The sequence below is a fragment of the Prinia subflava genome, chromosome 5, assembly GCF_021018805.1.
Source record: "Prinia subflava isolate CZ2003 ecotype Zambia chromosome 5, Cam_Psub_1.2, whole genome shotgun sequence".
In the NCBI taxonomy this organism is placed as follows: domain Eukaryota; kingdom Metazoa; phylum Chordata; class Aves; order Passeriformes; family Cisticolidae; genus Prinia; species Prinia subflava.
In genome coordinates, this window is record NC_086251.1 from 6,481,389 (window position 1) to 6,508,687 (window position 27,299).

At 41.1% G+C, this 27,299-nt stretch overlaps 1 protein-coding gene across 2 annotated transcripts in view; it reads right to left on the reverse strand.

The window, feature by feature from the left end:
• Positions 1–25,915, reverse strand: part of FAR1 (fatty acyl-CoA reductase 1) — a 33,745-nt gene extending 7,830 nt beyond the window's left edge. Inside the window, exons 1-9 of one of the 2 annotated variants that reach the window (XM_063397888.1) lie at positions 25,759–25,915; positions 15,406–15,600; positions 11,789–11,964; positions 10,256–10,435; positions 8,310–8,487; positions 7,719–7,763; positions 7,489–7,607; positions 6,942–7,009; positions 5,257–5,428 (exon numbers count right to left, since the gene is read on the reverse strand). In XM_063397888.1, coding sequence (XP_063253958.1) covers positions 5,257–5,428; positions 6,942–7,009; positions 7,489–7,607; positions 7,719–7,763; positions 8,310–8,487; positions 10,256–10,435; positions 11,789–11,964; positions 15,406–15,594 — 1,127 coding nt within the window. In that variant the 5' untranslated portion in view covers positions 15,595–15,600; positions 25,759–25,915. Of the gene's footprint in view, positions 1–5,256; positions 5,429–6,941; positions 7,010–7,488; positions 7,608–7,718; positions 7,764–8,309; positions 8,488–10,255; positions 10,436–11,788; positions 11,965–15,405; positions 15,601–23,619; positions 23,759–25,758 lie in introns of those variants that run through there. The other variant, XM_063397889.1, reaches the window with a different exon arrangement.
• Positions 25,916–27,299: the final 1,384 nt, after the last annotated feature.

Here is a 27,299-nt window from a genome sequence, read left to right on the forward strand (position 1 = left end):
TTCAAATCAGCAGCTGATTTTATTATAAAGCACCTCTAGGAGCTTTCAAACACCTGCTTAGAGTTTCACCAGTTGGGCAAGCTGGCACCAGTGGGAGCTGAATTGAACTGCAGCTCTTCTGATGCCTAAATAATTGGGAATATAGACTCTGCATCCAAAACATATCCTGTGCAAGCAAGACTAAACTGAACTGAAAAAAAGGGATATTAGTTATGTCAAAAAATTAGGAGAATAACTCAAAACTTAGAAAGCAAAGATCTCACTGGTCAGATAAGCCAAAAAGACCTCAGATCTGAAATGCCTGGATGAAATTAGGGCCAAACAGCATTTAAGCCTTTTTACAGAGCTCTGTCCACTGACAGTCTGAAGATTATTTAACCTGACTTGCCCTTTTGAACCGTCCCAGTCTGTGTCCTTACACTAAGCTGGACGAGCAGCTGAATTTTAGAGCGCTTTGACTGCTGCAGTTTAAAACCCTCATGCCTCTGCAAAATATTAACTGAGCAAATGAATATCTGATTAGATAAGTCTATATTTTGAACTTGTTTCTGGACACTGACATTGGTTTTCATTCTTTTCTTAAAAAAAAACCAAACCAAATTTAAATTAATGCAAAGACTCTGCTGGGATTCTTTTTGTCTCTGCTCATGGATATGATTTTAGAGCTTAGCTAAGCTGATTACAGAAAAAAAAAAAAAAAAGCTTAAAAGAGGGGGTTTTTCCCTCCCTCCTTCCAACTTGATTTAGTGACTGACCAGAGTCAAATTTGATTCAGTGACTGACCACAGAACCAGCTGATTCAACCCATTAAGGAAAAAATTGTTTTTCTTTGTAGGGTTAGTTTCTTTCTCTACCAGCCCAAAGAATCCAATTCTCCACATTATCTCAGCTGCTCAATCAAGGCCAGAGTCGGCAGAAGTGGACCAAGTTTCTCTGTGACACTTTGCTGGTTTGCACTAAATCAACAGGAAACTACACTTCTCTTCAAGGAGAAGAAAAAGCAGCCTGGTGACATTGAGAGATGTCAGCAAGGAGTGTCCTTTAGTGGACACCTGTGTAGCTCTGCCAGACTAAGCTTTGACTTCAATGGCACCATATTCCTCCTGCCAATGGCAACACACCCAGCTCAAAACCCAGCACCAAGTCACACAATGGAAGCTCATCCCTCAACATGAAGTTTGAAAGGTTAGATATTCCAAAGACAGCCATCAGATATGAATCATAAATATCAACAGCAAATATAACCAGTCAGTACAAGATCAAGCACTGCATCACACCTTCCTCATCAGCTGAAGACAAAAAAAAGCCAGCTCTGCTGAGCATCCCACAGAACTGAGCATTAGTGGCAGGCAGCCAGTCTGGGTGACTTTCACCCAGATTCAAGGTACAATTTTGCCTCCTGCTTTTGCAGTCCTAACTGCCATCAAGACCAAGCACATCACAGCAGTTTGAGAAGCACATCACAGGAATTTAAGTTTAAGCAAGTTAATTCAATTATCCATAACTTAGGTGGGCTTGTTTCTACACCAGACAATTGAATGCAACCTGCCTTAAGGCTGTAACTGCAATTTGAAGAACTCTTACACACAACCTATTATGTCCAGGTTAAAAACAGTCCTGATGCCAAATACAAACTGATCCCTCAGTGGATCTACAGGCTGCCAGTCTGCAAGTCTCTGCACAAACATTATAGATGATTACTTTTTTTAAGAAGGCTCCTCTAGAAAACATAGAACAAGCTTTTAGATTTGTCTTTGTTCAATTTTCACCTGGTGTAAATTTTGAACTGTAAGACACTACTGAATTCTTATCTTTCCAGCAGCTCTGTGGTTGCTTTAAGCACACAATTCAAGCACTGTGAAGAGATAAAAATGTATTGATCTATTTAACCTGATTGTGCTCCTAACTCATTTCTGGTTTGTAAGACAGTAGCTACATGAAAGGTGCTTCCAGTTTTAAGAAGCTTTAAATTGAAATGACAGATGTAAAAAGACCTAATTCACACCTCCCTCCATATATCAGCCACACCTTTCCTTTAGCATTCTAAGAAGCAGTAACAGAAGAATTGCTGCAGTAATCTCTGAATGACAACTTTAAATATTTCATGTCACTTTTCTCAGAGCAACTGGGAAGATCTGCTTGGTGTGCATTTTTAGAGGATTTAACATTTCAAATATACCAAACTGCTTTTAAACAACACACGGTTCTGTCGTGCTAAGCACTATGCAAAGTTACAGGAACAAACTATGCCTTGTACTAAAGATAATTAGACAACTAATAAGCTTTGCTATGCAACTAAGTATATATGGCAAGCTACCAACAACACTACCTATAAACTTCAATGCTAAGTTTTATCACCACTATTTACATAACTGCATAATGCTAGAGCATTATTTAGTATAAAATATTAAATCTTCATTATGCCAGTCCTTTTTGTACATGTTCTTTCTATACAAATTTGGAAGAAATACTATATATTTCTTCCTGCCCTTTCCTTACCTTTTAATATTATCAGAGAATCGTTATATTCAAGAACCTTCAAGTAGATGCAAAAACAGCAAAAATATTTCCATTTCATCAGAAACATTGGTTCCACAAGTGAGGTGCAAAAGAATGACTTCACATTGCAGAAAGATTACAACAGATAAGTGCTTTGACAACAGGAAGATTTTTTGATTTTTATTATTATTAACATACTCATTTAGTTTTGAAGGATCATAGACCTGATCTATTTCTAATTTCTTTCTTTTCTTCTACTTGATAGAAATTCTCATTCAATTGCAGGACAATATCCTGATGGTATGCCAACAGTGCAGTTAAACCTGCACAGTGATTTCATTACTTATTTTTCTTGCATTGTACAAAACAGAGGCTTCAGTATATCCAGCATAGAGAGGGCAAACACCTGCCTACGTGAAGGCAGGTTAGCAGAACATCTGTATTTTCTCATGCTGATTTTATTACATTTTTACTATACTGTTGCTCTGCTAAATCACAGTGGAAAAGGTCACATTTTTAATTATGCCAGCACCTCTTCACTCAGAACATCATTATATTGAGTTCCAATAGTGTTTCCAAGTCTTCAGAAGTTTCTGAGTACATGCTACCTGGTAATTAATACCATTCTATCAACTGACAGAATGACCACAGCAACAGCAGTACACCCTTCCAGCCCATCACTTAAAGTAGCTTCAAAGTACTAGAAAAAAGTGCAAGAGTAAAGATCTGTCTCAAAATTCTTGTATTATTAAACAACACACGCTTGTTCCATTAGGTTTTAACACTGCACAGCTTCCTTGCATCTAGATATTCATTTACTTTCACTGCTTCTGTTGCAGGCTTCTGTTTTAAAATGCTTTAAAAAGAGACAGAGGAGTGCTGTCTAATGAAAGCAGCATTCCTGTAAAGTGGGCTGTGTAGCCAACTTAAAAGCTGTGACTGAAGAATAGCTCAGTTTAGTTCAATCTGCCATCCTTTCTCCAAACTGGAATCTTGTGCATCATAGGAAACTCATCCAATCACTGTTATAGTGAGTTAAGTAGGAATATTCGTATCAGTAAAAATTTATTTTCTATTCTGTAAAGTATTAATGTCACCAATTGTACCAGTAGTGATGAAAGTCCTAAATCCCATCTTTAGACATCAAGTAAGAACTTTGGAAAAAGCAAAAACAAGATTCAACACTCACAGTGTTAAAATACAAAAGTAAGCTAAATGTTCTAAACAGCATGATTATTCACAGCCTCAATTTACTCCCACTGGTCAAATACTCAACAGACCAGCTGCTTTTCAAAGCCTGACAAGATTCTGGCAGCACTCCTTCCCAGCCATGCAGAAGACAAGACCTTGGCATTTACTGCGTAACTATTTTAGTGAGGGATGAAGTTTTCACATCTGTCAGAGAATTTCTATCAATTTTTATTTAAAAAAAGTGAAAAATGCAAGAGAACCTAGAGGTTAGGATGTTTTATATACCTTCTTTAGAGTTGAAAATCTTAAAACTTTTTAATGTGGGAAGATTGTTATATAGGCACAGCCGACTGCAACTGCTGCTGTGCTCAGTATTCCACTGTTGCAGCTGAGAAGTTTTCCTCTACAAACCACTTACACAGCTCCTTTCTACTCATCCAGTGCTGTAGCAGCTTTTACCCTCCTTGTAAGACAGACCTGGACTACAGGACAACAAATAACTCACTTGTGTTAATATACTGTCAACACAGGAGAGGTTTTATAGTCTGAAGGCAAATGATTGTGAAAATGTAACACAAGCAATGAGTTAAGGGCATATGGCTTGGCAAATCTGAAACAAATCAAAGTGGTACCTTATATTCCATCTACATGATTTAGTTATTATTTTCACCACTTTAGTTAGCTAAATACTAGCCTAAATATTATAAACTGAATGGAATGTTGAGATGATACAAACCAATGTACCAGGTCAAATTGTATCATCTACAGGAATAATCTGCAATTAAAGGCTCAGTCCCTCATTCCATTTTCAGTTTATAAAAGCAACAAAAACCTTAACACAAGCCACTTCCTAGAGCTTAATGACTGACTGGGATTCTGATCCAAGGCATCCCTTGGAGAGCATTGTTACGCCAGTCATTAAACTCCTCAAAATGCAGCCACTGGATTCTTATTGCTTAGTTAGTAAACCTCGATAGTGCCCAGGCCACGTCTTCTTTACAAGTCTCCACCACCTTATGGGGAAGGTATTTTTAACCCTGTCCCTCTTACCGTGGTTTCCGACCTGTCAATCTGAGCAAAACATCAAGGCAAAAACACACTGTAAGAGTCTCTGCACACCGACAGTGATACAAGAGGGGGCTGCAGGACAACTTAAACTGAGGTACTCTTGCTACATTTTCTAATGGATACACCTTGTAATAATTAATCACCGTGTTTTCTGTAGGAAAAAATAAGGATCAACACATCTTTAGGATTTATTGTCCAAGAACAAACATCACTTACTCTATATCTTTTAATTCTCTTTACCTTGACTACTCAAAACCCCAAGCTATCCAACAAAAAACATTCTCATTTTTGCTAGAAAGTTCAAAGTCACTTTGAATTTGAGGACCTGTTCTCAGGAAAAAAAAGGTTGAGTTTTAGTCACAAAACATTCAGGGTAAGAAAAATACCAAAAAAAAAAAAAAAAAAAAAAAAAAAAAAAAAATCAACATATATCACAGCGTAAGCATAGCTTTGTTTGAAAGTCAGAGCAACAAACAAGGCAGAGCCAGTCACCATTACCTTGGGCTTCTTCCAGTAATCCTGAGGTAGGTATCATACAGGAATGCTGGGGCCTTATGGCTTACAGCAATCCAGTAATGATATAAAAGGTGATTGGAAGTTAAATTTACATTGGGCCGTCTGAAGGCCTGTTCGAGAGGATTCCTCTTGAAAGTGGAAATTACATGGTATTCTGAGAAAGAGAAGTTGCACAACAGCTTTGATAATCACCATGTAAAATGTAATGCTTTTCAAAGTACATTACAGGGTACAGCACCAACAGCAGTGTCTTATTTAAATAAACACCTTAACTCTTCTACAATGCACAGAAACTAAAACAGTTACAAGTTTTTAACTTAAAATACTGTTGAACTGGTTCTTACTATAATCAAGAGGTAGTCTATGCCTTCATCTTCAGTATCACATTTTATTGTAGCTTCTCTCTTTCTGTTGCTGTTCCCTACCTTAGAAGTCGGTGGTTTCCAACACTGACAGCAATTTCAGTTTATAAAGCATGTAAAGCTATTTAAATAGTCATCTATATTTCATGAAGAGGGTTATTCTGATTGCTTCTGTGAAGGATTTTAAAACAGATTGAGGACTCTGCAGTCATCAGGAGCGATTTTAAATTACATTTTCAACCAATTTATCCAAATTTAGGCATTAAGAAAAAAGCAATTAGGGTGGGACTCCATGAGAAATTCTTGATAACACCTGTAAATTCAGTACATAACAGATGCAGGGTCTTTAAAAGTTATGTGGAAATTCACCTATCCTTTTGATCTTAAAACTTTATACTGTTGTTTAAAGTAACACCCTGATTCAAACTGGGTGAATTCAGCAATTTTCCAAGTTTAATTGAAGCAATAATGTTTGCAACAACAGATCCATGAAAAATGGGCAAAAGCAAGTAAAATAGATTCAAGTATTGAGGTTAACCGAAAGAAAACAAAATAATCTGAGCTTCAGAACTCAATTTCTAAAAAAACTGAAAACTAATCAATGGTTTTACTGTGCCAAACAGCTTGTATTGTTCTTTACAACATAAACTATTACCAAGTTGTTGGCCTAGGGGTTACATCCTAGCCAGGATATCTTAGAGCTGATAATAGGTAGTCTTATTTCCTTAAAGGCTACTCTTCCCTGTACATGAATTGTTGAACTGTCATGCAACGATCTGAATATTAAAAATTCCACCTCAGCCAACATTCAAGCCAAACACAAAGAACTACACAATGGCAAAACTATAACCACACCTCTCAATTATGCAGATGTACAACACATTTAATTGTGGGCTATTTATTAATATTTTTTTCACATGTATTTATTGACTTTGGCATTTCACCCAGCATCATTACTGCTCCTCTGAGCAACACTTCTCACCACACACTGCCTACGCTCTGTGGATTAGGTCATGGCAGCTGCAAACAGAAAAATCAGTTCTCCCATAGTTTAAGTTATAATGGAATAAGAGTAACAAAAAATAAACCCCAAAAAGAACCAAATGAAATGGAGGTAATGCTGCAGCAGGCTGGAGGGGAGAGAATTAACAGTGGAAGCTAAAGAGAAAGCACAATTCACTGCAAAATTGAGAGGTCTGGCTAAAATAGCAGTTTCAAAAATAAAAATGCATTGTGGTTTACTGATTACAACCTGCTTGATTTTTTTTTATTAAGGCTAATGAGAAAAAAAGAAATACGGCATACCAACTTCACTCCAGTGGAAAGGATTGGTGCCACCTGTTGTACAGTTATACACCATGACTTTTCTTGGTCTGGGGGAAAAAAGATAAAAGAGCAAGTTAGAAGAAAACACAGACACTTTTAAAAACACAGACAACAGAAGAGATGCCCAAAGTTATCCTTTCCCTCAGCAGCATCATTTATATAAAGCAGAAAGCATCAGTTTCATGGTCGATTTTTTGCTTTAGCATCTTCCAGTATTTTTCCTCCTTCTTTAATTATCGCATTTCTTTTACTTCAGAGAAGGCATCACCTACACGACTGCAGATTGTATTGATTATGAACAAGACCCAGGATAGAATTTTCAGACACAGCTTCATAAGCTCAGTAGGTGATGTCTTCCTCTGGCATAAGCAAGTTACACTTTGAGAGACTAATACTGTCAGAACCTTAGATTCCTTTGTCTGAGGGAACAGCAGGACACTGATGAGGATTGCAATACAAGACCGGTTTACTAAATACACAACATCATTTCCAAATATTCAGTACTCTCCTCTGTCACCATTCATACCTATTAATTGCAGAATACCAGGCTGCAGCGAGTGCGGTGTTGACAACAACATCGATTGGGACGAGATCTGCTAACGCATCGTTGGAAGCTCTCATCGTTCGAAGAATTCCTTTTCCTGCCTTGAAGAACAAAACAACAACAAAGAGAGACACAAGACCCAGCAGTAAAACATATGAAGCTTTTCTGCCTTCCAAAAGGAGGGGGGAAAAGTAAGTATATTCATTACTTACAGCAATGAAGATACCACTAGGTCCATTGAAGTTATCAATCCAGCCCTATGAGGAAGGGGAAGAGGGAAGGGATTTGGTTAGAGCATACTGAAGTCAGCAACTTCAAGTGAAAATTTGAGCAGTTTCTACATGTGTAAGGGCTGGAGGAAAAGGAGACCAAGGAGAAGAAAGATTTTGAACTCCATTTAACTAAATAAAGTTTTTCCATGGCAAATTCTGGTGATGTAACAAGTTCCTGTGACTCAGACAAAAGATCTACGTGTAGGACACCATGCTCCTACAGAGAGACATGCTTATTTATTTCTTAGGGAATGAACTGCAATTGTCCATTAAAATACGTTGATGTCCAAAGTAGTCAAGTATTTTTAGACTAGCAACTCAGGTGTTTTTAATTTTTCAACCAAAATAGACTCTTGCTCAACTTTGGTGACAGTATTTAGACACTATATACTGTTATCAGTCATCCAGAAGCAACCAAGACACAACTTCATTGTCCAAGAGATTCTCCTCTACAGAAGTCAGTGGATAAAGAGGCTCCCAGGGTGTACTACAGTCTACAGCAAGATGGTCAGGTGGCAACTCAGGACTTACAGGAAAAGGCTCCTTCCAGCTGGCACCAATGATGGACGGCCTTACAATGGCAATGTTTAACTCTGCACCTTCCTGCTGCACCACAGATTCAGCTAAGGCTTTTGTGTACGTGTAAGTATTAGGCCTTTTGCCTAACAGTTTAGGAGTAATCTCATTCACTAGGTCATCATCCATCCACCTAAAGAAACAAAACCAGAAGAAAGTGTAAATTACTGCATGCTGCTTCACTGCGGAGGTGGAGTGTGAAACGGTGAAGTTAACATGACTATTTTTTCCTCATTTAAAGAAAAAGGGACACACACCTAAATGAAAATAAGTTTTGCAGAAAAACAGAGGATTGCACGTTCAGTGTCCATCAAAAGAAGCATACTGGCATTTATTTTTTGCCCTGGTAATTCATTTATAACACACCAACTACAGAGCAAGCAATACACTCATTTACAATAACCCAAATTCTGCCAACCAAGTTCTCAAAGATGGAGTGCAGACACAGCAAATTAGCCTTTGGAACACAGGCTCACTGCATTATGATCTACAAAGTGATACCACTACAATGGAGTCCCAGCTGCGTTACTAGCATCCCCTCCACCCTTGTGGTGGTGAGCACACACCACCCCTGAAGCAAGCTGGTCACAGTGTTTCTCCCTTTAAATAAGTTAAATCTTGCCATTTCATCTTGTTTCCCAATTCAGAGTAAAAACATAATAACCTTCAGTCACAGCACACAAGTAAGAAAGACCTGCCTCTGCAACTACTGCTACTTTGGTACTCTTCCCTGCAAAACAGGACTTGAATTTTATTTGCCTTGGTCTCTTAGTCACAGAAATGGAAGGGTTTTTTTCCCACCAATGTCATGTTACAATGTGGACACACATCAGATTCCTTTCATGATATGAAGAGGGTAGGAAGAGGGGTAGTGAAGGCTAGAAGTCACTTTTTTATAACTTTACAAAAGCCTCCCCTCAGGAGTTCTAAAGTACACACAGCTGTCACAGCCCACTGCAAAGAGTTTAAGTTACATTTGTCTCTTCACAAGTCAGATATTCAAAACTATGACTGTTTTGCAATCTCTCATTTTTAAGTGTATTTAAAGTCAACATTATAGAAAAAGTCTGGCTCAATGTGCATTCTAGGTGGTAGCTCATTTGGTTTTAACGTTGCACTCTTTCACCTAAAATAACAAGTAGGTATTTTACTTTTTCATTAGTTTTTTCAGTTTCATACTTCTCTTCCAAAGGGTGATATTTTGTACAACAGGTAAGAAGGAAGAGACTGATGTAGAGTTACATTACACCTATCCCACATCACCTGTCTCAGAGTTTGACAGCTACTGAGAAAGACCTCAGGACAGTTAATATACACGGAAAATAAAATAAAACCAACTGAGTCACTTTTCCTACTCATAATGCCCAATTCAAAGCTTAAAGCTACAGAAAACAGATTTTTAATGTCTGAGCTCTCAGGATAACTACCAGAACCACTTCTACAATCAGTAATATCATTTGAGCATCTCAGTCTCAGCTTGCAATGGCATTTGGGTGGATGCAGTAGATGCAGCTGTTCAAGGCACCTCAGTTTTATCCTTTCCTTCACAACGCTGGTACCAGCACAAGTTATCAATATCTCCTGATTCAGCCAATCATGCAGCTGAAAGACTGGCACTCTCAGCACAGAGGAAGCACCATGAGTAGATATATAGAGATATAGATATATGCATCTATATAGAGATATAGATATAAGCATCCCTCCACACTCAGCTCAGCCTCAAGGAGCCATAAACCTTAACCCATCTCCCTTACAGAAAAGGGAGTGTCAGTCGTGCTGTCAGACCCACAGGACAGAGCAACTCTTCATCTTTACAACTCCTAACCATTTTTGAGTACTTCAACAGCAGGAACAAAAAGGATCCAGATTACCCAGGTAAACTGATAAAATATAACACATACTCAAGGGAATCTATCAGTTTCTTGGGATCCACAGGAGGTGGGTACACAACTTCCTCAATCTGTTTCCGATTGCAATATGCATAGGCGGTGGAAACGTGCATGAACACCTCCAGATTCTTCATTCGCCGTGCCAAGGAGATGAGTTGTTGTGTGGCAACCACATTTAACTGCACAGCATCTCTGTTGATGAAACACACATGTCATTAGTAGAAAGCAAGACAAAAACAAGCAAAAAGAAATTCACTCCTAAAGGCCTCAGAGCTGGGTATATAAAGTATCCCTGAATTCTTCACCCTACCCCAAAAAAGCAGCATAGAGATTGCCCAAACTTTCTGCTTAGAATAACATACCACAGTCCTAATCTGGAACACCTCTCAACATTCAGGATAATTCTCCTTGTACCCTTTGTTTACCAGCATCTTTTGATTTCCTCAGTCTGAATCCCAATGTTACATTTTCCATAAAACATGAAGGAGATAATGCAACACAACACCAAGCTTCCATAAGATGCACCTCTGAACTTCCAAGTTCAGTCTGAGTTAGGTCAATGGCCTGGAAGGCTTAGTGGGCCAGAAAGCTGGAGACTGGCATCTTTTTGTAGGATAGCAAAAGGCTCCATACAGGATGGAAGGAAGGGAAAAAAAAAGGCAAACCAGCAAGAACCACACCTACTCCAGCTTCCTGCTGCTCATTACCATGTTCAAGGACAGCACAGCAGAGTAGGTGTATCTCTACAGTTCCCAGCAGATAACAGCTTGCTGACCAACTCCTATGATTATTTTATAATTTAGATCTTCTCTCCAGCCTACAGACTTGCTGTGGGCACCAGTTTCCTTGTACACAGTGTACTATCGAGTTTCAAGAGTACAGCTAAGCAACACTTCAAAGTCTTTGCAATAAAAGTGTGACATTAACAACAAAATCAGTATCCCCCCCCAAAATTACTAAGTTCCAGACTGCTTTATCTCACATTATTACTGAAGTGGGGGATAGGAAAGGGGAGCATTATCCCAAAGCAATTAACATCAATGGTGTCTAATTAGTTTGCTACCTCTTTCAACAAGTCAAAGGAGCTCATAATCCCAGCTGGGTGCACCACTTTTTCCACTTCTTGTTTTCATCTCTCTCCCTGTGCATCTACTTCTCCCCACTTGTTCCAGTGCAAACCTCCATTATTAATAAGGACTTTTAAAAGACAGGAAGAAAAGCTGAGCTGTATTTCATCTCTTGGGTTTTTTTTAAATCAGGTAAGAGAGCAAGCACTAGAACCTCCCCCACACAACTTTTCGCACAAAACTCCATCCTCTGAAAATGTTCATTCCTTTTCTAACAAAGTAGGCCAAAGGAATAGTTTGGGCTGCCCTTTACACACCAGGAGAAAAAATAACATTACTAGGGAGCACAGTACACGTAGCTACAGCTTATTTGTAGCCTCTCTACCCATATTTGCAACATTGGGCAGACCTGATTCATCCCCCTCTCTTTCAGCACCATCAGTTTACCAGACCAGGATAAACAGAATTTTAGACTCACCTTAGTGTTTCATTGAATCTGACTGTAGCAGCACAATGAAATATAATATTAATGCATTCTATAAGTTCTTCCTTGATTGGTTGACTAAGATGCAGTTCAGGCTGTGTAAGTTCACTCACAACTACTATTATTTTTTCTTTGAAGTCTGGTTGCTCTTCTCTCAACCTGTCAAAGAGCTGTCAAAAATAACAGGACTATAAACTCAGTGAAGGTAAGAAAAACAGTTCACTTAAGTGAAGAAAAATCCCACATTCCTTGTCTATACCTCCTAACTTCTCAAGACCATCAGGAAGTTGGAACAATGCATTGGTAATACCATAAGAACAAGTTACAGACTCCTCATGAAGTAAACTATATTATTTTCCAACATAAGGAAAGGGAACAGGCTACCCACTTCCCAAGCTTGATAATAGCTATTCAAATTCTTCTAAAAGTCATGCTGGATTTTAGGTTTAGATAAGAAATGCTATCCTCAATTTATGACAGTTTTGGAGAATTTCCAGATTATTAAAAAACAAAAACAAAAACACACCAAGAAATTGTTTCTCTGGCTAGTTCAAAGAAAAGAGGCATACCACATTAGAACATGTGATTAAGTTTTATCGAATTAGTGTTCAACAATTACCCCTGAAAAAAATCTCACCAAAATTATACTCCCTCAGGAATTCTCCTCATAAATAGCTGAGTTCTAACCAGGTGTCTTCACACATGGATCAAAATTCTTGCATCATCTTATTTACACTCATTAATATGCAAGTTTCCCTGAGCCACACAGTACTGAGGGAATAATATACCTTTGGAAATTGCAGAAGAGCAGACCCTTCTTTACTGTCCAGGGGTCAATATCTTGCAACTGCTTCAATGCCAGTCAATTGTATTGTATTAAAATCACAGAAGTACTTTCTTTCCCCTCCCAAGCATGCAGTTATACCAAATACAAATAGTCAAAAGACATTTCCTTACAGAATGACGTTAATTAATTTTAAACTATAAATTAAGTCACCTAAAGGCGCAGTTTCACAACACTTCAGGCAATGTAAGTTTGTATTTCTACCACAGAGACTGGTCCTTCTCCTAATTTCGTTATTTCTGCTCCTTCTCTGATACTGGCAAGAGCAAGAAGCTCCAGAGCTGTGTGAGCAGCTGCAGGTCCAGCTTTTTTCTTTAGAGATGTTTTTTCAGCCCGAGCATGAGCGAATGCAGCTCATTGTGTGGCCACCTGAAGCAGCAGTGCTAATTCTACAGAGAGAACATGGGATATCTCCACTTTTCAAAGCCTTGACTGGACTTTGCAAACAGGAAGCTTCACTTTATAGGACAAAGCTGCCAAGACAGCATTTAAAGCCTTTGCAACTCTTATGGGTACAGAAAGGAGTTCTTACCTAAGGGCAGAAACTTTGTGTGATTTTGAAAAGTAAGCCTGCTATGTTTTTGGTGGGAATGATGGCACCTTCCTCCAGGGAGCTGAAGCAACTGCCTGTTAACCATATTTATGTGTGATATTGCACTATGACAGAGAAGCAGTACCATGGATGAGCTGTTAAAGAGCCAGTTTTTATTTTTCATAGGTCCATCACATCTGTTATACCCCTTTTCACATCCATAGTCATGCACTATTCCTACACACCTCTCACTAGCACTGACACCAGTACTAAGGAGAAGAAATACCTAGACTACATGCAATACATGTGGCAAATCAGCACAGGAATTAGATATCTGAAGTCCAAAGAAAGTAGAAACTTCAACACTGTTTTGCTATTTGTAGTTCAGTTTATTTCACATTTATTTTATTTATTACTACATTCACCCATTTAGATTTCAAACTCTTCAAGAAACAGAACCTTCAAGCATCAACAGAACACTTAATGAGTCCATGTAAATTTTGAAGAATTACTGGCAGTGTCCTTGCAACTGCACAGCCTAAGACAACAGATCTTATTAAAATTTTCATAGACTTTTGGAAGAATCTTGATGACATTAAAGCCATTTAAATGATGGACTTTCAGTCTTGTGTAATCCTTTGGTGAAGACAGAACAAACACCTGGCCCCACTCTACATCTCTGCACAGATGAGCAACTCCATCCCTGCATGTTCCTGCCTCAAGCAGCATCTCTGCTTACCAGGACTTCTGCTGTGAACCTGCTCCAGCAGCAAGTGCTCACCAAGACTCCAATCACATCAGATTGTTTTTATCTTGACAGGAGCTGCTACAGACTACAAGCAGACTTTGACTCAAATTTAAAAGCCTTTTACAACAGGTTTCCTAAAAGCCACACTGAGCCTTGCAGCTTACCAAAGTTTAAGTCAATCCACACTAGTGCTATTTCTCTCTCTGCCCAAATACTCCCCACTTTTCTTTGGGTAATAGCAAATACAAAAAGTAGATGGAGAAATTTTTTCATCTCAGAGCTTAGTCTGGAGATCTTTTCTTTGTTTCAGGGCAGTGACATACTGAGGGTTTTATGTAGAGAGAATGTGCAACTGAGTTTTAAGACAGAACCCCACTGTAACTTGTTCTGTTGTGTTTTATGACATAGTACAAGACTGCAGGAAGATGCTTTTGAAAACCGAGCCACAGTTTTGACTGGTTACAGAAAATAATTACCTAGGGAACAGCATCTTCCTATCTGCTATAATCCCAGCTAAATATAATCACAGAAATCCATTTACTTTAAACAACTTGCACCTAAGTGCATCCATAGTTGCTTATGGATTCTCCTTAGCACCTTCAAAGAACACACTTTGTACAGACTACATTGCATCTCAACGAAAAATTAAACTGCTGACACCTGTGTTTCATAAGAGAAAGGCTTAGATAGAAATAAACTCTGCTTTAGCAAAGTTCTTGCTAGAAATCTCTCCTCATCCTGTTCATCCTTCCCATTATGATCAGGATACTCTCTAAGGAGAAAGATGGGCAACAGAGATGGATGATTCTACACTTAGTATGGATGGCCAGCCTAGCTCACTAGAATATCAAGGTAATGAGTTTTATCAGGAGCAAAGTATTTGACCCAACATGCACAGAAAATCATGTGGAGAGCCATTTGGACAATTCTACAGTACAGACATTCAGTGCCTTTCCAGCTGTCACAGGCTGACCAACAGAAATCTGTAACAATCTGCTAAGCCAAACATTTCTGCTCCACTCACATTTGTAAGTTCCTGTTGAGGTGACACATTCTTATTTACTGCTAGATCCAGTAGCACATTCCAGAAAAAAACAGAAGGCATAAGGTGAAAAAGGGACTTGCTTGAGATCTTAGAAAGGGCCTCAATCCATCTTACAACTCCCAGCCCACTACTTCTTGTATTTATTCCACATTCTCTTAACAAGCTCTAACACAAGTTTTTACTTCTCATTTCTGCATTACAGCTGAACATTCTCCTCCCGAATTCAATACAGGATAATTTTCAGCTACTTGCTTCGCTAGAGACTAACAGCTTGAAGCAGCTAGAGAAGCTCTGCCAGGATTTTTGTGTTTCTGTTAGAATGAAAAAAACTGTCATTTAACAATAACATCTTTGCTTTAGACAAACTGAAGTTGTTCTCGAAATCAAATGGGAACATCATAAGGAAGGACAAAAATGAACTTTGTGAGCATATGACACATACCTTAGAGCTGGTAATTTCTTCTATTCGTGCTTCAGGGGTCTGACTTGCTTTTTTTCTTACCAGCACATACACTGCTTTCACTTTAGGACAGGATCTGAGCAGCTTTTCCAAAAGCACTTTTCCCACAAAGCCTGTAGCTCCTGTCAGGAGGATGTTTTTTCCTTCATAGTACTCAGGAATGGAAACCATTGTGACCTTTACAAAAGCCAAAAACAAAAAGTATGTTAAAGAACTTACAGAGTTCAGAGCAGCAGAAGATTGAATAATTACATCTGTGCTGTTTATACCTGAAAGAAATTCTTAATGGATTTCTTTCCCTATAATCAGTACTTGAAGCTGTCTTTTTTCACAACATTTTGAAAGACTCCCACCAGATCTTCTTGTAAACTGCCCCTGTTAACAGAGTTTTAAGGACTGAGACACCCACCCAGCCAGGAAAATAGCTCAACTCCAGTCTATTTTTGCCTCTGTGTGCACAGTCCTTTACCACTCCAAGGGGCTGCTCTATGAAAACCAGAGGTTGTATCACTAAAATGTAAACACAAAAACCCCATACAGATCCACAGATAAGAGTTTTCCAACTTCTTCATCCATTAAGTCATTTGGGAGGGAAAAAAAAAACCAAACAACAAAGTCATTAGCATTCTCAACAAACTAAGATCTGAGTTAGCCACAAATACACCTCCTAATAAAATGAAGGGTAAGGGATTATTACTCAAATTCAGCACAAAGCAAGAAAGTATTTTAGATTTTGCTTCAGTTAGTAAGTTAACCTTGAGAATCACGATTCTTTCCCCTCCCTCAGCCTCTTGGAAATGATGTCATTCTTGCTAAGAGAAACTGAAACACTTTTTAAGGACAAATATGGTATGTCCCACAATAAGGTGAGAGCATGACCTTTAGGATCTCTAGGACTCAGTCACAGGGCATCATCCAGAGCTGCCACTCTTCTAAGTCAGATACAGCAACATCTTCACTGTGACCCTTAACCAGCTTGCTTTCACTAGGTCAGAATGTAGCATTATGGATACACTTCCACCACATTTTACCGATCTTTCTGATTGGACTCATCAAAATCCTGAGCTGATGTAGTGAATGTCTAATTCTAGTCCCCCGTGGCAGTTCCACACAAACTGTTACAACTGAAACCCTCCCAAAAGGGGCCACAGAGAGTCACAGACCGTTCTGGGTTGGAAGGGACCCACAAGGATCATTCAGCTCTCAAGTGAATGCCCCATAAGGGAACTAACCCCACAACCCTGGTGTCACCAGCATCGTGCTCTGACCAGCTGAGCTCATCTCAGGGATAGATTCCATAAAAATGTGGTACTAAAAAAAAATAACCCAACCAAATTGAGAATCTTTAAACACAAATGGAATGTTTCTTAGGCAAATAAGGATTACAGCACTGAATACCTTAACAGGGTGAGAACCTTTCTTCACCTGCCACCCAAGAATAAAGGTGCAACTTCTAAATACACTCAGTTCTTTCGAGACAGCAAGATACTGCAAGCAGGGACTTACCAGAAAATGCACAGAATGTATGTTAGGAATAAAGAGCTAATTTGTCCTTTTTGCCTGAAAAGTAAATAAATATTTTTGGAACACCTGTTTTGTCAGGTACCCACCATATCAAAGCAATTATGCTCTGTTTTTCATGTGCTCATATCTCAACAGTCTCTAAATAAGTTCCAAATGATTACTTGCTAGAAATGAGTTACTACCTGTACAAGTCCTGGTTTCACAAGTCTGGGTACCAAGTGCTATGTCAGATACTCCAAATCCTTATTTTGACTCCCGTCTTTGAGAAGTGAAACATCTAGCTGATAGTAGGATACAGCAGAAAGTTTAGAGCAGAACAAGCACTACTATTTCCACTCACCACAGTACATCACCCAGAATTGTTTCTTTGAAGGTCAAGAGAAAAAGCTGTTTGCATTAAGCCACTTTTACCACACAGTTAAGAGACTAATGCAAATTTGAAAGCTTACCTCCTGCCATAAAGCATGGAGTGCAAGACACAGCATGCTTATGAGTCATTTCTCCCTGTTCAATTAAGATACAGGCCTGTTGTCTTTACCATGGCTCAAAGTCACAATTAATGCTCTTCAGGTATTTCTTTCCCATAACTTTTGTTTTCCTGGTCTTTGTGTACACCATTCAATTCCTTTTCCTCCTAAAAATCTGCATGATCACTCTCACAAATAAGACAGGATCTCAGTTCCCTCAAAGAGGGAGGCAAAAACTCATGCAATCATTACTGCAGCAATTTTCTCATTAAGATTCATTTTTGTCATGGTTCCTACAGAATCTTCTTACTAATTTACCTAACTAGCCATAATGTCTATTTTTTCACACCTTGGGACTCTATGAGAGTATCTAAAACTACCCCTTCACCTGTCTTTCCTCAAAGAAAGGTTTAATCCTGCTCATGACACAATGCCACAACCTCAGCCTGCAAACCTGCTCACATGGGCAGAGTCTTTGGCTCTGTCCACACAGGAACCTTGGACAACACCCAGTACATGGCTGTGCTCCAACATCTGTTTCTGAAAGCTAAAGCAATGAAAAGCTATGCTGCCAGTGAAAATACCTGTGTTGCTGTAGTCTTGCTTTTTAAGTGACTGGAAAATCTGACAATATTTAGGCTCATGTGATGTAAAGAGAACTGGAACAAAATAGATCAAAGTTTCCTGCCTCAGTAATTTCTGATCATATTCCTTTGTGTAAGAGGCTGAAATCAGAACACCAAGCCTACAAAACATTTACATTCAGAGCTACAATGAGCCACAATGATGAAATGGGTTCAATTAAAAAACCAGGAACATCCACAAATACTCACATTTACATTTGGGAGGCAGCAACAGTCATGTTTGCAGGTACCTTTTTTTTTTAAGGATTGAGAAATGTTTCCTTCAAGAAACTCTCAATCCCATTTCTCTTTACTCTGTTCTCCAACAATGAGACTTTGGCAGACCTTATTCACAGCAACTTTCCACGCTGAGATTGTCTTCTACTTCCATTACTCTGAAGATTCCAGCTAGAAGACACTGGTGACTTTTTCAGAAGTACAAACTGCTGTCAACATCACAGCAACAAACACAGGGGTTGTGAGGGAACTGCCTAAAAGCACCAAATTGGATTTAAAGGATAAAAACCATGTATGGAATCTAGGTGTGAACGATCAAAGCCTGAAACCAGCAGCCTGTGCTTTGCTCTGCTAGAAAGAAAGGTTATCTCAAGCACAGGGAAAGGAAAGAATGTTCCCATTCTCCACCTACTTTTCCCTGCCTTCTCCGAGAATGCACCTCCCCGTGCCAGTTAGCATAGCGCTGCTGGCAACTCCTCATCTCAAACCCGCAAGGGTCTTACCTCACATGGATAATACATTACTTTTTAAAGTTCTTTGGCAGCAAATTATTATGGAGTAGTTGGCTTGGAAGAACTATTTTATAATTCTCTTTTTAAATAAAACTGTCAAGAAATACATGTAGTTCCTATCAGAAATTTAGTTTGGTCTCTAACACATAAGTTGGTGCAGGTGCAAAAAACCAATCTACCTTGCAAGACACCACAACAAAACCAAATTTAACATTTTAAGGTTGTTAAGTGTCAGCAATCACTTTATCTATCTGTTTTAGAGTACATCTTATATGTTTACAATAGCTGTCAGCCAGCAATACATATTGTCACCAGTTATCCAATCATCTGTTAACAACTACCTCTTCAAACACACACAGAGAACTCCCACCAAACACAGAATTGTCTAATGCACACTGTTCAATATCTAAACCCCCATATCATAGACTCTTTTTTGAGCTAATAAGCAATAACAGCCTAGAGTAAAGCAATCTGACAGCTGAAAGGCTGAATAAGAGTTCTGTAAAGAATTCTGTAAAGAACAGAAATGATCAAAATTCCCACATTACCCATAGGTATAATAAACAGCCTTTGCTAGAGGGATCTCACGTGAAGCTGCTACAGAGAACTGCTGCTGGGATCCTTCTGAATTCACAGGTTCAGGGCTAAGCCCACGGTGACACTTTGTAGATGTGCTTGTGTGAAGGGTGCTGTCCTCTGATAAATCAAGAGTTCATAAACACTTCAGGAAAAAAAAAAAAGAAAGAAAAACCACCACCAAACCAACACTCCAGGATCCTAGCCAACATTCCCCATCTTGTAAAAAATTCTCGTGTCCAAGGCTGAGCAAGTGCTATTATGGAGCAAACAACAGCAGCTCTGTTTGCCTCCACAGCTACTGCAGCAATATTTAACTCACAGCTTCAGAGGGCTCTGATTCTCAAAACAAGGACAATTCTGTTTTTAACAGGAAAATGATCAGTTCCCAGATTTGTCCAAACACAGATCAAGATGGTTAAAGATGTGCTTTCCAAGTGCCAGGAAAGCCTGCTGCAGTTCCACTGAATGTTTAAATGCTAAATCCAGCAGCTAGAGAGTGTGCATGTGTGTCCTTGTTAGAGATTAAATGCTCTGTCTTCTATTTTATCACTGACAAACATTAGGTCAACAGCATGCTCCCTCCAAATTCAATCCTATCAAGATTATCGCTCACAGGAAATAGAAAATGTGCATTTCTCAATCTCTCAAACATCAGCAATAAGCCACAAAGTTCTGCAAAAAACACAGCCCAACAAATCTATTTCCCCCTTCCCTCTGACAGATTGAACTAGCAGAAGTAAAAAGCAGAAAAAGTGGTAGAAGCATTTTGTTTATGTATATTCAGAAGATGAAATTCATTCAGACATCAAAACTGAGTGCACCAAGTATGTTCAAACACCACACACATCCCCCAGACAAAAACTATTACAGAAGTTCTTCATACAGAGCTCCAACTGCCACATTGCAAGGACACCATTGCAATCCAAAATAAAAAAATACATCTCTGGGAACTGGAGAGATCGAAGAGACTCAGGCAACAAAGGAAGTAATATTTAACTCATCTAAACAAGGTTCCTGCCAGAAAGACAAGTCTGGGTCATGTCATATCATCATGTCTCATTTCATCTGTGCCTTGTTTCCACAAAAGTAAATCAGTGAATGCTATCAGCAGAATGCCCACATTTTCAAGCACCACAAGGGCCAATGACCTCCCCTATGTGGCCAATACCTAGGCAGCATATCTCCAAAGGATACAGTCTGTTTGTCTTTGTGGTCCAAGGTTATATCCATTGGGAAACCTTATCTGTGAAAGATACCGCTTTAAAAGATGAATAGAGACTGTAAACTGCTTTGGGTGCAAGTTAACCTTAAAGCCTATTCCAAACTTCCCAGTCACGTGGAAGACTTAGGACTCTTCCCTCAACTAGCAGAAAGACAAGCTTATCCATCTTTTAGATTTCACCAGCATTCTTACCTACTCTCAGCAAATGCATTTTCTTTACTAGCTGTAAGCCAGGGACCAAGAAAATGTAGCTCACCTCCAGGAGCTGGAAAACACACTGGCAGGCTTGGAAGCTAACCAGAACAGCTCAGAATTTTGAAGAATTATCAAAATGGGCCCAACTAATCCAACATTAGCTGGCCAGTCTTTGGCTTGGCCCTGGTAACATGCCAGACCTCAAGTGTCTCACTTCACACTGCACAAAATTATGGGGATGGATTCAGGGTAATACTGTGTTCTCTACACGTGAAATACAACAAAATTAAATCATTCTGAAAGACCAGGCCCAAGTCACAACTGCAGCATGGATAAATGCCACCAGAAGACCCAAAACTCTATGGCAAAGAATATGGCAAACTTGTGGCTGACACTCAGTGAATTAAGAGAATTTCTGAAAAATAACAAGGCGTTTCAAACTAGTTGAACATCTTCAGGATTGAAGACTATAAAGAAACTTCCCAACTACCAATGAAGAGATTTGTCCTCTTTAAATCATTTATCTAATGAAACACAATACCTCTTCGAGTAACCAATCCAGTTAGGTCAAAGTTTACATAGCTGAGTGTATAGCTCTATGTACAAAAATAAAGCAGACTTGCTTTTCAAACAGTTCTCCTCTCTATTCTTAACCACTGAAATACGCTGGAGACTGAATGCTTGCCCTAGAGGGTGTGCTCCTCAAGCTACATTCCTCCTGGATATATCATTACCTCTGGCAGCACATGCATTCAAGGTAAGGAGCATTATTAAACTGATTTAGGTAAAACTTAGCTAATACTGCATATAATCTATTTAACAGCACTACAGCACATTAATATCAACATCCAGATTGATACCAGACATGGAAGCAGTTCTGTCATTTTCTTTTAATGCCATGACAAAACCCAAGTACAGTATTCACTTGACTGCTTTGGGAAGATGCTGAATTGGGACCATCTAACCCATGGCCACCCAATAACTTACCAGCAGAATTCAGCCCAACTCACCAACTACTTCACTGGAGAAGAAACCCTTGTGAAATAAGAGAGTCTGAAGCGAGGGCTGTGCTTGCAATCATGGAGTATTTAACCTCTTTTTATCCTTTAGTCTTATGGAGCAGAACCTGATTTCAATGTGGGCCAGAGTTGAGTTGATCTCAGCAGGACCCTCTTAGAGCTGTTCAATGCATGAGGTTACACAGATATTTCCTTAAGCATGTGTTCACACACCTTCCTTCAGCCAAAGTTCTGCTTTTACTACAAAATTCCACTCACTTGTGCTTCTACTCAAAGGGATTCTGTACCAGATGACTTTGTAATTACTTCTTAGTAAGTAATCTGTTCACAAAGTACATACTAGGCAAGTCCCTTGCTTTGCCGTAACTATGTTGCTTTTACAGACAGTGCCTCTTCCGAAATTAATTAAAATAAAGTAGAAGGTTTTTACTATCCTTTTATAATTAGGGTATAAGTTGACGTTTTCTAAATTGTTCACTGTTTGAGCTTAGTCATCAAGTGCACACTGAAGGAAAAAAAAGTATCTTTTGGTACAGTTAAACTCATTTCTCAAAATTGCACAGAAGGCACAGATCAGGTCAGAAATTAGGCTATTCCAGGAAAGCATATCCCACATAAGAACATTTACTGTACTCCATCCCCAGTTCACATGAAAATACATTGAACACAAATGCAGGGATATTTTAAACAAGTTCTAGGAAATCAAGAGGCAGGCAGATTCAAGATTTGCTGGACAGAAGCTGAATTCCAGATCATTTTATCTAATTTAATTGGAAATCTGCATTAGAAATCTCACTTGCACTTTTGGTTATGAAAGGATTACAAGATAAAGCCTCACTGTTTATCAGGTAGTTGCATAAATCATGGCTCTTACTTTGCATAAATCATTACTCTTGAGTTAACCCTGAACAGAACCTTTCTGAAGGACACATCTACAACACAATGAGCAGAGCAGCCGACTCTCCATCAGCCAGTTGTTATTCACTGCCTTAGGGAAACAGCCCAAAGCATCACTTCAGCCTGCTGGTACCCAGCCCTGGTTATCACCAGGGAGAGCTCGAGCAGCAGCAGGGTTATTGCTCCACTTGCTACTGTGATACTGTCATTTTCCTCGGAGGGGAAAGCAAAAAATCAAGTACATGGAAGGGGGTGGGGGAACACTCAACATTCAAGTGCTCATCAGTTTGTGAAGCTGCAGTGACAAGAGACTTTCAGTCTTCACTTTAAATTTCACGGTTAACACCTTAATCTTGGTAATTAAAACCCAGATTCAGTTTTTTCATATTGATCAGACAAGACAAGGATAACTACCCAAAAACTGCACCTGCAATTATGTTCTGTTCAAACTTATTATTCACGAAGTAATTACAACTGGAATACTTAATCAAGAACAAAAAGCCCAGCTCTTATTCTTCTCATGTTTTAAATTACACAGAAGGCTTGAATCCCATTTTACAATAGACATTACACGATGAATTTGAAGTCCTAGGAATCCACACTTCCAGACTCCTTCCATATTTTCCCAAATCTCTTCAGTTAAAAAAGGTATTTTCTCTTCTATTATGTTCCTGCAGGAATTCATAATAATTCTTTTGAAACCTAAAAATTACTCATTTATCTGACAAGTGCTCTACCAAGTTGTATTTGAAATATAATCACCTGAAGAAAAAAAAAAACCCAACACACTAGTTTACCTTTCCTTTCTTCTAATACATGTGGAACAAGCTAAAAAAATAACAGCCCATTTCCACAATTTTCTTATCTTTAGAAGTGACTTAAACAGATACTCAAAACGAATTGTACCAAGAGATTGCCTACCTGTCTTCCCAACAGGATGTTGGCAGCGTCCCTCCTCCTCCTGCTCAGGAGAGGAGCTATTTACTCGGCAGGACGGCCGATACTGATCGTGTAGACGCCTGTGCAGACGTGAGAGCTCCAATCTTAACTCCTATTTATGCTAATGGATGTCTTCTTCGGATCTATCAATTACACCTCTTGCACAAGGAGCTCTACAAATTTACAAACATCTCGCTGAACAACGGCGCGGAAAGGCGTGAGGCAGTGTACACACACCAACACCAACACGTGCTAAAAGCACGGCCTTTGTCACCACACCCAGGGGAGAAAGGGACAGGGCACATCCCTGGGGTCCCAACTCAACACAAGAACTGTGCTCACTACCAACCCTGGGTTGGACACTCAGAAGACAAAAAAAAAAAAAAAAAAAAAAAAAAAAAAAAAAAAAAAAAAAAAAAAAAAAAAAAGGAATACCTAGTCTATTCAGATAGACAGGATTTGTTACTACAGTTTGCAGCTTCCAAACTGTGCACGTGTTGAGGCTAAACAAAGCAGAGCTGGAAGACTTATCACTGCAAGGCTTGGAATCAGCAACAGGGACAAACACATGGATGTGCACGATGGTACAAACCATGCCCAGACACAGAATGTTTACGTAATCCAAGTCCTCCACACAACGTACCAAACTAGCCAGGCACAATTTTTGCTGATATTGGCTCCCTTTCGTAGTTTTTAGCTTGCCACTCAGCAGCTCTGCTTCCTGCAGACAAGTAACAAGCAAACTACGCTGAACATCCTCAAACGCTGAATATTTTGTGACAAAAAACTAAACACACACAATTTCTGGCTGAAGAAGCCAAGTAAGCCTGCAGTCATCACCACTACTCATGTCTTCAAATACATCCAGGACCTTCTCAGGCACTCACTCAATCCTTCCAAATGGCTATATAACATTTTAGGTTGTTGTGCATCCCCTTCCAAGCACCGGAAACAACAACCCTTGTGAGGAACTGGGAGCTCCTCCAGGAGCTAGAACTCAGAAACAGGAGGATGGCAGAGAACCCTTCATTTTGTAGCAGCCAGAAGGAGATTCAGTTTGGCCTTTCAGGAGCTAAGAGAGGCAGTATGAATGGTTACAGTTTTGCTTCGATGTTAAATTTTATCGACAAGTATCAGGTGCTATAGGACTAAGATGCGGACAGGCTGGGTTATTCTAGAATTGTAAGAAGAAAAACATCTATCATGTCCAAAACCTAGAGCCACATTTAACTTAAAACATACACAAACTGGGGAAGTTGGCGATCAAGAAATTCTAGCCTGCTCCAGTAAAGACGGACGTAACAGATAATAAAACTCCTTTAAACATGCTCCACTTCTTAATTATTACCGAAAGAGTTATTAAAATTTTAAAAAAAGTTTCAGTTGCTAAAGCCTTGAAGTAGGTTAAATGAAATTAAAGGTTTCTATTTTCATGGTATTCAAGCTGGTTTCGATTACAAGCTCTCTCCCAGCCGCTGCATCCCTGCGATCATCCACACTTCAAACTTCACCCAGGGAAGCCTTCGGGAGGACCCAGCGGCTCCTGCTCCCCGGGGCCCGCGAGCCTCAGGGCAGGGCACGGGCGGAGGAGAGGCTCTCCCGCTCCTCCAGGAGCGCTCCCAGCGCACGGACCCGCGGGGCCGGCGCTGCGGGCACGGCCCATCCCGGCTGTCCCCACACCCGCTCGCTCCTCTGAGCGGCGGAGGAACTCGTGGCCTTCCCTGCGAGCCCGCTCCGTGCGCCGGCCGCCGCGGCACGGGCTGTGCCCCCGGGGAGCCGCCGGGCGCCGCGGCCGCGGCCAGCCGGAGCCGCCGGGCGGGCAGGGCCGGGGCGCCGCCGCTCGCCGCAGGCCCGCCCAGCGCCGAGGGGGATGGGGGTACCCAGGCCCGGGCCCGCGGCGGGCGGAGCGGGGGCTTTCGGCCTCGCCCACGCCCCGCGCTTCGCCGAGCATCGACCGCGGCCGCCGCGCTCCGCCGGTCCGGCCGCCACCGCGACGCGCCCCGGAGCTCCCCCCGGCGCCCTCCATCCTTCCCTCCCGGAAAGGCGCGGCCGCCCTCTCCCCCGTGGCCCCCCTCCCGGTGCGCGGGCGCGTCGGCGCGGCCGGGCGCGGGGTGCCGGTACCTGCTGCGGGCGGCTCGGCGCGGCCCCGGCGCTGCCCGGCCCCGGCTGTGCCCGCCCGGCGCTCGCCGCCCCGAGGGTCCCGCACGGCGGCCCCGCACCGCCGCTCCCGTTGGCCGCTGCGCGCGCGCTCCCCGCGCGCCCATTGGCCGCTCGCGCCGCCGCTCGCGGGACGGAGGAGGCGCGGATTGGTGGGAGCCCCGGAGCCCCGCCCACACGGCGCCGCGCGGGGGACCGCGCGCTCCCCCCTCACATACACACAGTGACACACAAAGTGACACACACAGTGACACACACACTGACAGAGAGACACAGAGACACACACACTGACACACAGAGACACACACACTGACAGAGAGACACAGAGACACACACAGTGACACATAGTGACACACACAGTGACATACAGAGACATACACACTGAGAGAGAGACACAGAGACACACACAGTGACACAGAGAGACACAGTGACAGACACACACTGACAGGCACAGAGACACAGTGACACGTACAGTGACACACACAGTGACACATAGTGACACACAAAGTGGCACACAGAAACACACACACTGAGAGAGAGACACAGAGACACACACAGTGACACACAGAAACACACACTGACACACAGCGACACACAGAAACGCACCCACTGACAGGGACAGAGACACAGTGATACACACAGAGACACACACAGTGACAGACACACACACTGACAGGGACAGAGACACAGTGACATGCACAGTGACACATACTCATACACTGACACACACACACCGACAGTGACAGACAGTGACACACAGTGTGACACACAGTGACACACAGTGACACACACAGAGACAGATGGAGACACACATACACTGACACACACACTGACACACACACAGTGACACGTAGCGAGACACACAATGATACACAGTGACACATAGTGACATACAGTGACACACACTGACAGAGACAGACAGTGATACACACAGACACACACACACACTGACAAACACACTGACAGGGACAGAAGACACAGTGACGCACAGTGACACACACTGATACACTGACACACAATGACAGGGACACACAGTGACACACACTGACAGACACACTGACAGGGACAGAGACACAGTGACACACAGTGACATACACACATACACTGACACACAATGACAGACACACACTGGCAGGGACAGAGACACAGTGACACATGCACTGACACACACACTGACACATAAGGACACACCGACACACACACAAGCAGAGAGAGACAGATCCACACTGACACACAGACACAGTGGCACACACTGACACACACATCCAGACACACTGACACTCTCACACTCACACAGACACTGCCCCTGCCAGCTCTTGCCCTGCGAGGGACAGAGCGGCTGCTCCGTGAAGGTCCGGGAGTGTCCCCGCAGTATCTGCGTGTGTCCCTGGGTGTCCCCGCAGTGTCCCCAAGTGTGCCTGGGTCTCCCAGGGTGTGTCCGTGTCCCAAACGCTGGATGCAGCCATCACAAGCCAGCGTGGGTCCAAACCCGGCCCCACAGCTCC